Source organism: Stenella coeruleoalba (genome assembly GCF_951394435.1).
Source record: "Stenella coeruleoalba genome assembly, chromosome: 16".
Lineage (NCBI taxonomy): Eukaryota > Metazoa > Chordata > Mammalia > Artiodactyla > Delphinidae > Stenella > Stenella coeruleoalba.
The window spans coordinates 16,605,729-16,618,059 of NC_137162.1; the positions used below are offsets into that span (position 1 = coordinate 16,605,729).

Genomic DNA, 12,331 nt, shown 5'->3' on the forward strand with positions numbered 1-12,331 from the left:
ATTTGGCTTCCATAGTTAGCAAAAAGTATTTTGTTCTAAATTTGGACTATCCTATCTGCCACTAGTTGTAACACATGCATATAATTTCATGTGTGTATCTAGACCTGTCTCTACACAGTGATGAAATGTAACTTCATAGTATCATAGTGGAACCTTGATTATTAGGACATTTTGATTGAAGTTTCCAATCATGATAATAACAAATACAAGGATCAAAGTGGGTGTCATTCGATAGCACTGCCAGCAGCTGTCAGGCGAGAGGACTCCGCATCCTGTGGCATTTCACTGTGATTTACTGTGACTCACCAGGGAGCGAGTAGGAGGGAGTGATAGAGAAGCAGGCGGACACTCAGATACACTATAAATATCTGTAGTGCCTAAAAGACCAACAATTCATTCTTCTTTTTTTTTTAATAAATTTATTTTACTTATTTATTTTTGGCTGCGTTGGGTCTTTGCTGCTGCGCGCGGGCTTTCTCTAGTTGCGGGGAGCGGGGGCTACCCTTCGTTGCGGTGCGCGGGCTTCTCGTTGTGGTGGCTTCTCTTGTTGCGGAGCATGGGCTGTACGCGCGCAGGCGTCAGTAGTTGTGGCGCACGGGCTTAGTTGATGCACGGCATGTGGGATCCTCCCAGTCCAGGGCTCGAACCCATGTCCCCTGCATTGACAGGCGGATTCTTAACCACTGTGACACCAGGGAAGTCCCCATTTTTCTTTTTAATGAGTAGTTTTTTACGTTAATGGACTATACCATGTAATCTATTATTTATAACCTGTCAACTCCCCAATAGGACTAAGGGTCTCAAAAAGATTTACATACACAATATATATTCATATAAGCACAGAAGTTAAAATGAAGCTACAAGCCAACTCCAAACCGTAAAGCAGAATGGGCAAAAGGAGGTTACCAAAGAATTTGAGGGTCTTTGTTGTTATTATTTTTTTCACTTACTACGTTTGGCCCAGAACATTCTGGCAGCCAAGCATAAAGGAGCACCCAGGCTAAACAGTTGTCATTATTGGATGAAAAGGAAGCCTGGACATTCTAATTTGACCCAACTATTTCATTTAAGAGAGTATGTGTGCTGGACTCTGAACCGTGATGCTGGAGCAGGGAAGGCCCCTGCTTTGGAGGAGGCCGGAGAGAGATGCAGTCATGAGCCCAAGGGGGCACACTAAGGGCTGTTCCAGATTTGTGGGAACACAGATGAGGAAGCAGCTGATTCTGCCTGGGGTGGGGCTGGGAGTGAGGGAGGAGTTCCCTGGACAGAAGGTAGCATCTGACGGAGTCTTGAAGTACCTCTGGTTGCTGGGGAAGTTTTACACCAGTAACGTGATGACAGTCCCGTGAGAGAGAAGGTTCTCCTTTGTGGGAGAGCCTGGGTGATGGGAGGAGGAGGAAGGAAGAAATTAAGACTCAGATTGTTAATACTTAGTCTGAAATATACATTTGGTCCCAGCTGAGATCATCTTATTGCAGTGTGAAGTCTTTTCAGCCAAATTACAAAAATTCAAATAGTTACATAATATATCTTTCTTGGTAAATGAAATGAATCCATCACTGCGGGAGACGGTATGTGGAATATCAAGGTGTCTTTGCATAGATCTGCTAAGGGGCCTGAGAACGGTGGCATTCGAGACTACTGGAAGACAGAAGGGCTTTCCGGGTGTCATTTAAGAAATGAATACTCCAAAATACATGCGCCTAGGAGACTCACAGAGTATCTTGATTTGTCTGATGGAAATGATGATGCTAATAATAACAGTTACCATTTATTTAGTGCTGACTGTGTGCTGGGTCTACCTCTAGTGTCTACCACCTTAACGACCACGTGCTACTGCTCTTAGGGGTGATCACAGGAATTTCCAAGGTGGACGGGCCTCCATGGGAACAGGCTGTAGGAGAGATCATTGCTAATCCCCCACCCATTCCAGGAGGGGAGCATTACTGATTAAACTCTTTGATTGACCCAGCAGGATTACTCAGAAGAGTATGGCGAGCGCAGAGGAAAGGGCAGCTTCCCGGCCATGATCACCCCGGCTTATCAGAATGCCAAGAAAGCCAACGAACTCGCTAGTGATGTAAGTGCCACATTGGGGTGACCCACAGAGCCACAGAAGAAGGAGAAATGAGACTTTGAAGGCTGTGCTTACTGAAACCTATGTACAGTTAAATTTATCAGGGCTGAGTCAAAGCAGAATGTTAGCCCTCAATTCCTATCCAAATTCCTGACATCTGCATTTTTAGCTCATGCTGTTAGGTCACATTTATCTGCTTCAAAGGAGATTGACATGGACAAGCCACACAACTTACTTGAAGTCAGCTGAAGCAAGTGCACATACCGGTCCAGCTAGATAAGCTGGGGTTAGGAGAGTCTTTGCAAAATAACCCATCTTAGAAATTGAGCACTTCAGAGGAATAGCTGATTAAAATAAATCGTATGATTATCAAACTCGGTGTAACCCAGTTGATAAAATGATTTTTATTTGCAGAATGTTAGCCAGTTGGCAGTCCTTGAAAGAGAAGCTATAATTAAACTTGGTAAAGTGACAAGCACACTGCAGATCTTACACCAACTTGAACTTGGTCTATAATCAGAAGCCCGGCATTCATTTCATACCCCCTTTGCCCTTCTCCTTTACTTTGTTACTATTCAGTTATTACCCATTTCCTTAGAAGAGTGCACTTTGCCCTGAGAGGGGAAGTAAAGGACACATTCATCACTGGAGGCTGGATGAGAAATGATTGTTAAAACCAAGGGCAGAATGGGTTTTGGATTATACCTTTAGGTATGATCATTTTGAGACCTTTCTCCATGCAGAATTAGAATGTAAAGTGTAAAAAATGTGAAAGGGGGCAGTAAAATGTTAATATAAAAGGGGCTAAGTGGTTTATGGACTTCAGTGGAGGAAAAACCCATGTGATTATTTTTTCCTCCAGAAAATTCTATTAAATAAATGTTGACATTAAATGTGAAGTAAGCGTAGAGTAACTTCTCTCACGGAGCATGAAAACCACAACTGCAGATGCTCTGTGTGCTTCTTTCAGATAAAATACAGGCAGGACTTCAATAAGATGAAGGGCGCTGCACACTATCATTCCCTCCCAGCCCAAGACAACCTGGTTCTTAAGCGAGCTCAGAGCGTGAACAAGCTTGTGAGTGAGGTACGTACGGGGACATTTTCACCTGTGTGCTGTCACCTTCTTTATCTCCGACAGACAGTGAAGGGGCGACCCCAGAATGAAAAGTTCCATGTAACACCACATAAACTACACATGAGTTACCAGTTCCCAAAGAACGAATAGTCCGTAAAAAGCAATTCACAAGAGAGCCTAGGATCAAACTAATTAAATCCTTCTCTGATGATTCAAAAGTTTCTTCCCAGAATTCTCACAGGGCTATAAATATTCCCAAGTTCCCAGCAATACATTTCTAGTTGCCAGAATACTGGAGGAGACAAGCTTTATAACAATATGTCATTCTTATAGAGCGGAAATCAAAGATGGGAGCGTTTTGAACGTGGAACCTCCTTCATTCTCTCATTATTGTAGTCAGGTTTCTGAGAAGTTGTGTGTACCATGTGAATTCCCCTCGCCTTAGAGGCTGACCTGGCTGCCAGAGACTGTGTTTTGTTTGGCCTACCCAGTGGTTACGATTTTTATAATTGCTAAGACTGTTTGGCAAGGAAATCTCCCCTCTAGCTCCCCACATCCTTTTTAAGTCCTGGAGTTTCTTCATAGCAGCTTCTCTGTTTGCATTGCCTGTCGGGACCCTGCAGGCATTTGAGTTGTCAGCCTCTTGGCAGGCTATTCATAGGACTCACCTAGCAAGTTATCTGAAACTCAGAAAAGGATATGCAAATTTCCTAAAACATTTTTCTTCTCTAACCCCTAAGAGTCAGTCTTTTACCCCAAAGTGTTCCTTAACCTGTGGTGCTCTAATTGCTCAGAATCACAAGGGTGACATTTCCTGGGCCTCGTCAGCAACCTCAGATACTTTGAAGTAGTAGATGGGTGCCGAGCCCTTGGAACCTGCATTTTAAACAAATATTCCACATGATTCTGATGCTGTAGGCCAGAGGTCAGCAAACTATGGCCTGAGTGCCAAATCCAGCCCACAGCCTGTTTTTATAAATAAAGTTTTATTGAAACACATCATATTATCTATGGCTGCTTTCAAGCTACAAGAGTTGATATAAAGATGGGATGTTCCGCGAAGGGGCAAATATTATCTGTCTGGTCATTTACAGAAAAAGTTTGCTGAACCTTGCTTTTGACTCAGAGGCCATTAGATCTAGATGGGATCTTTGCAATCTCTAGGCCCTCGCTTTGTCATAGGCTTGGAAAAGTAAAGTGTCTTGTTCTGGTTCAGATAGACTTTTAGGGACAGAACTAGAACCAGACCGCTGATAATGTAGTTCTACCCAGGAATAACATTGCTACCATTTTGACCTCTTTCTATGTGAATATATCATAAACTAATATATGAATATAAAAACATACATTTGTAGAATTAGAATTCAACGTATATACAGTTTTGTGTACTTTTTAAATTTTACATCATATTGTAAGCATTACAATGCATCTTGCATACTTAATTTATTTATTTATTTTTTTGTGTGGTACGCGGGCCTCTCACTGTTGTGGCCTCTCCCGTTGCGGAGCACAGGCTCCGGATGCGCAGGCTCAGCGGCCATGGCTCACGGGCCCAGCCGCTCTGCGGCACGTGGGATCTTCCCGGACCGGGGCACAAACCTGTGTCCCCTGCATCGGCAGTCGGACTCTCAACCACCGCGCCACCAGGGAAGCCCGCATCTTGCATACTTTAAAAGTCATATTCCCACCAAATGTTTTATAAGATATGATAACAAGTTGCATTTCCTTTGGTAAGCGGTCACAAGGGAACCTTCCATTTCCTTTTGCTCTTATGTTTATCTAGTAAGACAAACCAGCCAGGCCTCTATTAATGGGAACCACCCTTCAGCTGCCTTCTCCAGCTACCTGGGATGACTTGGAGTCTATTTAGTAACTGTGGCCTCACATCTTATATCTAGCTACCCAGGGAGCTCAACTAGCCATTTAAAATTAGAAGACACTTTGCATCTATGAGTGGTCTCATTTATTACACTCTTTTGTAAAGTAACTTTTTTGGTTAAATTCTACTTAAGTATACATACAGAGAAGTGCATATATCATAAGTGTACAACAGGAAGAATTTCCACATGTGGACACATCTGTGTAATTAGCACCCAGATCAAGAAACAGGACATGACCAGAAGTCCAGATACCTGTCCGCAAGAGTATCCACTGTCTGGATATCTAAAACCATTTTGCCATTTTTTTTGAACTATATGAAATCTTAAAGTATTTACTCTTGAAAGGGGCTGTATATTTTTAATATTCAGAACCAAACTGATTATTTACTTATCACTATTTGAAAGGAAAACACATATTGTTAACCTACAGTATCCTATGCCTGGTATTTTAAAATCCTGGGTTGAAAGTTTTCTAAAAATATCCCAAGTCGAGTCCTGGTGACATTTTCAAGAGTGACTTCGGGTTTGGTTCTCTTGTGCATCTGGTGTTTTGGTTTCCAAGGTGGAGTATAAGAAGGATCTGGAAAGTAGTAAAGGTCGTAGTATCAACTACCGTGAAACACCTCAATTCAGGAATGTGAGCAAGATCTCAAAATTCACCAGTGATTTGAGGTTTTAATGCCTACACGTCTGTTTGGGCTTTTTTTTTAACGACCTTAATTTCTAGGTCTCCTAAGAGGCAGTCTACGTGAATGTATCTGGGTGTCTTGGAGAAGCATGGCGTCTTAGGCACAAATACTATGAGTTTTGATAGAGATTGCCTGCTGGGGCTGGTCCATGGAGTGTTAAATCCCCTGGCATGCACTTGACCTTGAGCCCTCAGGGCTGTACTTGTCCTCTTGCATCCTTCGTGTATAGTAGTATCTGGCTCCTACTGGTGAATGCTGGTGAGGGAGCCTGGCTGAGCATGCAACATCCCCTCTCAACTTGACTTTGTGCTTCTTAAATTAGTACAAGATCTCAGTTAACCTGCACAGTCACCTAGGGAGCCAGGTGTTAGTTCCCCATCTTACAGGTGAGCAGATATATGCTGGAGTGGCATTTGCAGATTTGGAAATTCTCAAAGTCTGGGGATGTATCCTTGAGAACATCAAGGACTAGTTTATATGATTTTACTTCTTTTTTGTTGTTGTTGTTGCCCTCATTTTTACTAATTCCAATTTTTTTCACAACTCACACACACACATTGTATTTTATTTTTACAAGAGATAAATAAACTGATACCAAGCATTGTAAATGGATGACCACAACAAAAGCAACAATGATTGCAATTACCAAACACGAAACACGCTCATACTATGTCATGATATTGACGTTCAGTCCAGGGATCCTCCACTGCAACAGCTCCTTTACTTTGCAGTGGAAATTGATTTGTATATTTTTTCCTCTGAGTCCTTGTGAGATTTTTTTTTTAATTCAAACAGAAAGTCACAAAAATTATAATCATCCTCATTAGTTCACTCAGTCCCATGTAATTAATTTTTTTTCATCTTGATCTTTTGTTAGCACTTTTATGAATTCATCAGTTTTCCATTAGAGTTCTGAAAATGCTTACTCATTCAGTTCAGCAGTATAGTCAGTTACCAGAAACCTGTACTTGTCAGAGTCTTTTCCATGAATTCCTTGAAGATGAAACCCTTTTATAGGAACATTTTTGTGAAAACATCAGAGTACACCCAGAACTGTCTGTAAATGGCAAAAGACTTAAAAATGACCACGGTTAAAGATTTGATGAAAGTTCGTAATAATGCAATTGACAAGGAAATTTAGTTATTTCTGAGATATACATTTTAAAGTAATAACTAGAATTATGACTTATAACATTATACCAGAACATATAAGTTTTTTAGAAATTTCATGTAATGTCTGAAACATTTATATTAACATATTTCCATACAAATAACCCAAAGAAAGTTTAGTATTAGTTGGTTTTTTTGTTTGTTTTTTTATACTGCAGGTTCTTATTAGATTTTACTTCTGCTTAGCTGCATATAACAGTAGAATTTAAAATCACTTGGGACTTCGTGAGGCTCAGTAAGGAATGTCTTCTGCATAAATGTCATGGTTAAGAGCACCAGCTTTGGAGCTGACGGACCTGGCTCCACAATTAGCCAAGTGACCGACTTCGGGCACGTTAAGTTCTTGGAGCCATTTTGCCCTCTGTAAAATGGGAATGATAATAATTCCTTCCTCCTCATAGAGCGCCAGAGATGAGTAGAACTGTGTCTGATGCAGAGTAATAGTATTCTGTTGGACTACTCTCAGTGCCTGGAAACTCCATGGCCTCCCAGGGGAGGTGATTCATTAGAAGCTACCCACCTTTTCTTATTTATGACTTCTTGTCCTCCTGTTTTGTTCTTTGTTTGGTAAGCTGCACTTGGGACATAACATCGTTATGTCACATGGTTGCGGTAGTGACCAATGTGTCATGTATACGTCACAGATTTTGGCAAAGCTGGGGTTTTATTCCTCATATACTTAGAACTGGAGGTAATAGCATGCAGTGATGTGTACTAGCCCCCAGCATGGGGCTTGCATGCAGCCCCTGTACGATCAGTGCTTGTCCTTGGAAAGCTCCACATCTGTGCAATGGGTTTTCACATTGGAAAAATCTGGTATATTTACAACTGAAAATGCTAAAAAAAAAAAAAATCAGGTCCGTTTTGTGCCGTCTGGGTGCATCAGATCTTATGTTTTCTTGTGTGCTTGTCTCACTCCAACTTCTTGAATTTTAAGTTATTTTTTTTTAAGCTTGTCTTATTTTTAATTCAGAGACACACTGAATACTTAAATAGGTTCTATTTAATCATTTATGTTTTGGATTAGTGCATTCAGATGAGTAGTTTACCTTCAACGAGTTGGGGAGAGAATGCTTTTGTTGAAGGTTCTGTGTTCCCATGTAGAATAAATATAAAGAAAACTACCAGAACCACATGAGAGGCCACTATGAAGGAGTTGGGATGGACAGACGGATGCTCCACGCTCTGAAAGTTGGAAGCCTGGCAAGCAACGTGAGTCCTGTTGTGAAGGGCCTGCAGGTCCTGGGAGTCTGTTGGTGTGGAGAGTGGTGGGGGCACAAGGAATTCAGCCAATTCTTTTTCAACCTCCTTTTTAAAAAAATCAGTGTTTTGTTGTGTAAAGATTGACCCAAAAGAGTTTGTAAATGTTAATCAGTGCAACCAAGGCGAGGTAAAAAAATCTTTGAAAAATTTTAAAAGCTTCAATTTATTAAACGCAACTTTCTCTGCTTTGAAGAGTACTTAGATCTATCGTGATTGATCCAGTGTGAGAAAAACTTCAGTTTCTGAGAGATAAAGAGAAATGGATGAGCATAATTCTCATGTGAAATGCTTCAGATTTCCAAAGCATTGCGATTTATTTAGAATTGGTTGGTTGGTTCATTCATTCATTCAATCTTAGTGTTCATTGAAAACTTCCTGTATCCAGGCACTGCTCAAGATACTGGCATAACAAAATAGATCAGGACCCTCTTTTCCCAACAGCATGTGATCTGTTAATCTCTCTTTGGCTTTGTCAATTCAGTTTACAGGTTTGCAAATGCCAAATTGTAAATCTTGGAGGTAAGGGACACTGAGAAGGAACTGATTTCGTTATTAAAACATACAGACGTCAAATTTCCTTTACTTGAGAATGTCAAATTTGACCTTTAAAAATTTTTTTAAATACTCTGAAGACTCTTGACTTTTCATTGATTTTCTGGGGGTTAGCCAAGAAGCTCTTTTGTTACATACTTGTCTGCAAATGCTTCTTTTTAACAAAAAACTACAAGGGGTTCCATGATTAATAAGAAAGATAAAATAAATGTACTACAGATGACATTAACTAATTTTAGATTAATTAAGAAGAAGAATTCAAATTAATTAAAAACAGAAGTGTGAACATAATTTAATTTTCCTTCGAGGTGATGAAACTGAATTAATTTTGTTTCTGGTTATTTTTAAAAGATGCTTTTATGACATTCAAACAAGGTCAAAAGAGAGAGGGGACTAATTTCTCTTTTCTTGTTTTTTTCTTTGTGTTTCAGATTGCCTACAAGGCCAATTACAAACATAATGCTGTCGACTACAACTACCCAGCCACCCTTACTCCTTCCTATCAGACAACAATGAAACTGCTTCCCTTGAAAGATGTATGTCCTTTTCCAATAGTCCTTTCTGCTTTATTCCTGTCACTTCCCTCCAGTAGAGTGATTCTTTTTTTTGGCTGCTTTGGGTCTTCGTTGCTGTGCATGGGCTTTCTCTAGTTGCAGTGAGCGGGGTCTACTCTTCCTTGTGGTGAGCAGGCTTCTCATTGCTGTGGCTTCTCTTGTTGCGGAGCACGGGCTCTAGGCGTTCGGGCTTCAGAAGTTGTGGCTCGCGGGCTCTAGAGCACAGGCTCAGTAGTTGTGGCGCACAGGCTTAGTTGCTCCGCGGCCTGTGGGATCTTCCAGGACCAGGGATCGAATCTGTGTCGCCTTCATTGCAGACGGATTCCTAGGGAATCCGAGCCACCAGGGAAGTCCCAGTGGAGTGATTCTTAGGCAGCAAGATGGAAAGAAACAAGATACAACAGTTCAGAGGAGATGGAAGGGACTGAGAAAGGGGAACTCTTTTCTGATAGGAAGTCCATATATACACGTTTGGAAACTCTTAGATTTCCAACATAAGGCGGGGACAACTCTGGTTTCATCTTGAAAATCCTAAGGTTCCATTTCACCTCTTAGAGTCTGGGGACTGTGTGTGCTGCTGGACACATGAAAGTAATTATTCCCTAACAATGATGATTTTTTTTTTTAACGTTTTGGAGTGTGGTATGTTTAAGGACCAAAGGGAGTAAACTGAAATAGCTATAAGTTGAGAGGAAATGGTAACATTGACTGAAGTTTTTTCCCCAGGAGTGCTCGGGAAGTATGGGTGGAATAATATGTACCACTAATTTATTACAGCAGTGATTTTATTTATTTATAGTTTGGCTTGTCTCCAATGAAATATGTATAATTAATTACATTTGTTGTTTTCTAATTATAAGAATTTTACTACATGTTTATTACAGAAAATTTAGATAATACAGAAATGTACAAAGAAAAAGGTAAATGTTATCTACTATTTTAAAAGTACATAAGGTGGTTTAGAACTGAGTTGGTATCATGGTTGTCAGTGAAAGTTATCTCCCATCAATCAATAATTTAATGTATCGTTCGACATGTTAATTGGATGCTCAGGGCTACTTTCCTTGACATTCCTTTGGGATCAGCACAGCTTCAGCAGTTGACTTGGGCTTTGCCATTGGTAGATCAGTCTCTGCATCTTTCCCTTTTGCTCAGAGTAGGAGCAGTGTCAGGTTCAGCTGGGCATCTCCAGCGTCTAACAGTTTACAGGACAAAGAAGGCCAGTCATTGGCAAATGATAATTTGATGGATGAAAGGGGCTTATCAAACGTGTGATAAAGCAGGGGATGGGAAGTAGAAGAATATAAAAGGCCTACATTTTGCTTTTCCTTTTCCCAGAAAGTTTGCTCAAGTTGACTTATTCATTTCACCTTAATGAAATTCAAGGTTAAACTCGGCTACCAAAGCCAAGTTTCTCTTTTGGCTGCGTACATTACCTGGGAAACTGGAGGGATCAAGTGCATCTTGTAAAATTTGAATGCCAATTTTCACAGTAGAATTCTAGAAAAAATGCTTCATAGCGCAAACAAAACAGAGCGCTCTACAATTTTGTATTCCCACTATAACATGACTTGCTGTTACGTTTGTCTGTATAAGACAGTGGATCAAACCAGGCACCTGGACTATAGTCAGCTCTCCTGGGGAAGTCGGAGAGGTGAATTAAACTAGACTGGATTAGAAATATTAATTGGAACCAGAAGTAGTTTCCACACTGGCAACCCATGAGCCAGACCCAGGCTGCAGAGGTATTTTGTTTGGCCACACAGTGTTGAAAAAAAATTGGTTTTGAACCAATCTGTAGAAATTGTGAGAGTTCACATAGGGACTGTGGTCCTAGTTCCTGCATGGTAGCCATTGCCTGGCAAGGAGTGGCAGCTGCTTTGATCACCTTCATCTCCTTTATTTTCCCAGCTCCTGTGTGAATTTGAATTTACCACCTTTAATGAAGGGACTTTAGTATTCAGGAAGTTTGGGGAATCCATTTACAAGAAGATTTGTGGTCTCTATTTCTATCTGGTAGTCTTAAAGGTGGTCAAGTAGCTATGAATTTAAATAAACAAGCACAGGTCCTTCATTAGAGAGCATTCCCTTCAGATGGGTTTTATAAACACTAATAGCATTAAAAATGAGACTCTACCCTCAGCAAAGGGACCTTTCAGAAAGTAGACTGAAGCAATGACCAAGCATCCGTGATGTTGCAAAGATATAATTAATCATGCAGAGTGTTAATTATGTCCTGCAGAGGAAAGTAATTGTACTCTGCAACATACTTAATGTAACATTATCAGGAAGGAATGTGCCGTTTAAAAAATACAGTTTTGTGACATTTTATCGTGCATAATTCTGAATTCTAATAGACTCTATTATGAGATGATAATTTTCCCTCTAACTTAATGCATTAGGAAGCTACTGTAGTATAATCTCATTAATGATTAACATTGAAATGACTTCATATTTCCTAGTTTTCTTAAATACCCCATGTCCAAAACTCAGAATGTGCAAAAACTTTTCTCCTTGAATAATTAACTAAAAAGCTTGAAGCAATGCTGTCCTTTTTCTCCAAATCCAACAAAAGACTCTGTGGCCCAGTATCTGGAACACTCTGCTTTTCCTAGATCTTGTTCTAGAAGCTAATTTGTAAGTCTTTTTTTTTTTTTCTAATTTGTCAGTCAGAATACATTTCCCTCTCTAAACAAAGTTAGCTCTGGCTATAGGGAACACCCGGCCCATCTGTAAGATAACAAGTAACAGTTCCAAGCACACCAGCTTTGGCAAACCACATTTATAGTGTGTAGACTGGGAGCCACTTTGGGAGGCCAACTGCTGGGATTTAAAACCTAACTCTGACACTAGCTGGGTGACCTTGAGCAAGTCACTTCAGGTCTCTGTGCCTGTTTTCATGGTGTGAGGTAGGGATAATAACAGTGCCCACCCACAGAGTGGTTGGGAAGATTAGATGCATCAATATGTGTAAAGCACTTGAAATAGTGCCAGGCACATAGTAAGTGCTATTTTTTAGCCATAATTATTATTAGCTGATGTTGGGACGGGCAAGAATGGACTGAATA

General features: G+C 40.5%; 1 protein-coding gene across 8 annotated transcripts in view; it reads left to right on the forward strand.

Annotated features, from left to right (window-relative positions):
* Positions 1–12,331, forward strand: part of NRAP (nebulin related anchoring protein) — a 75,096-nt gene that overhangs the window by 18,653 nt on the left and 44,112 nt on the right. For 6 of the 8 annotated variants that reach the window (XM_079900617.1, XM_079900622.1, XM_079900619.1 and 3 more), the window contains 4 exons: positions 1,973–2,080; positions 3,048–3,164; positions 7,999–8,106; positions 9,141–9,245. In XM_079900617.1, the coding sequence (XP_079756743.1) occupies positions 1,973–2,080; positions 3,048–3,164; positions 7,999–8,106; positions 9,141–9,245 (438 nt within the window). The remainder of the gene's footprint in view (positions 1–1,972; positions 2,081–3,047; positions 3,165–7,998; positions 8,107–9,140; positions 9,246–12,331) is intronic. The other 2 variants (XM_079900618.1, XM_079900620.1) reach the window with 1 other exon arrangement.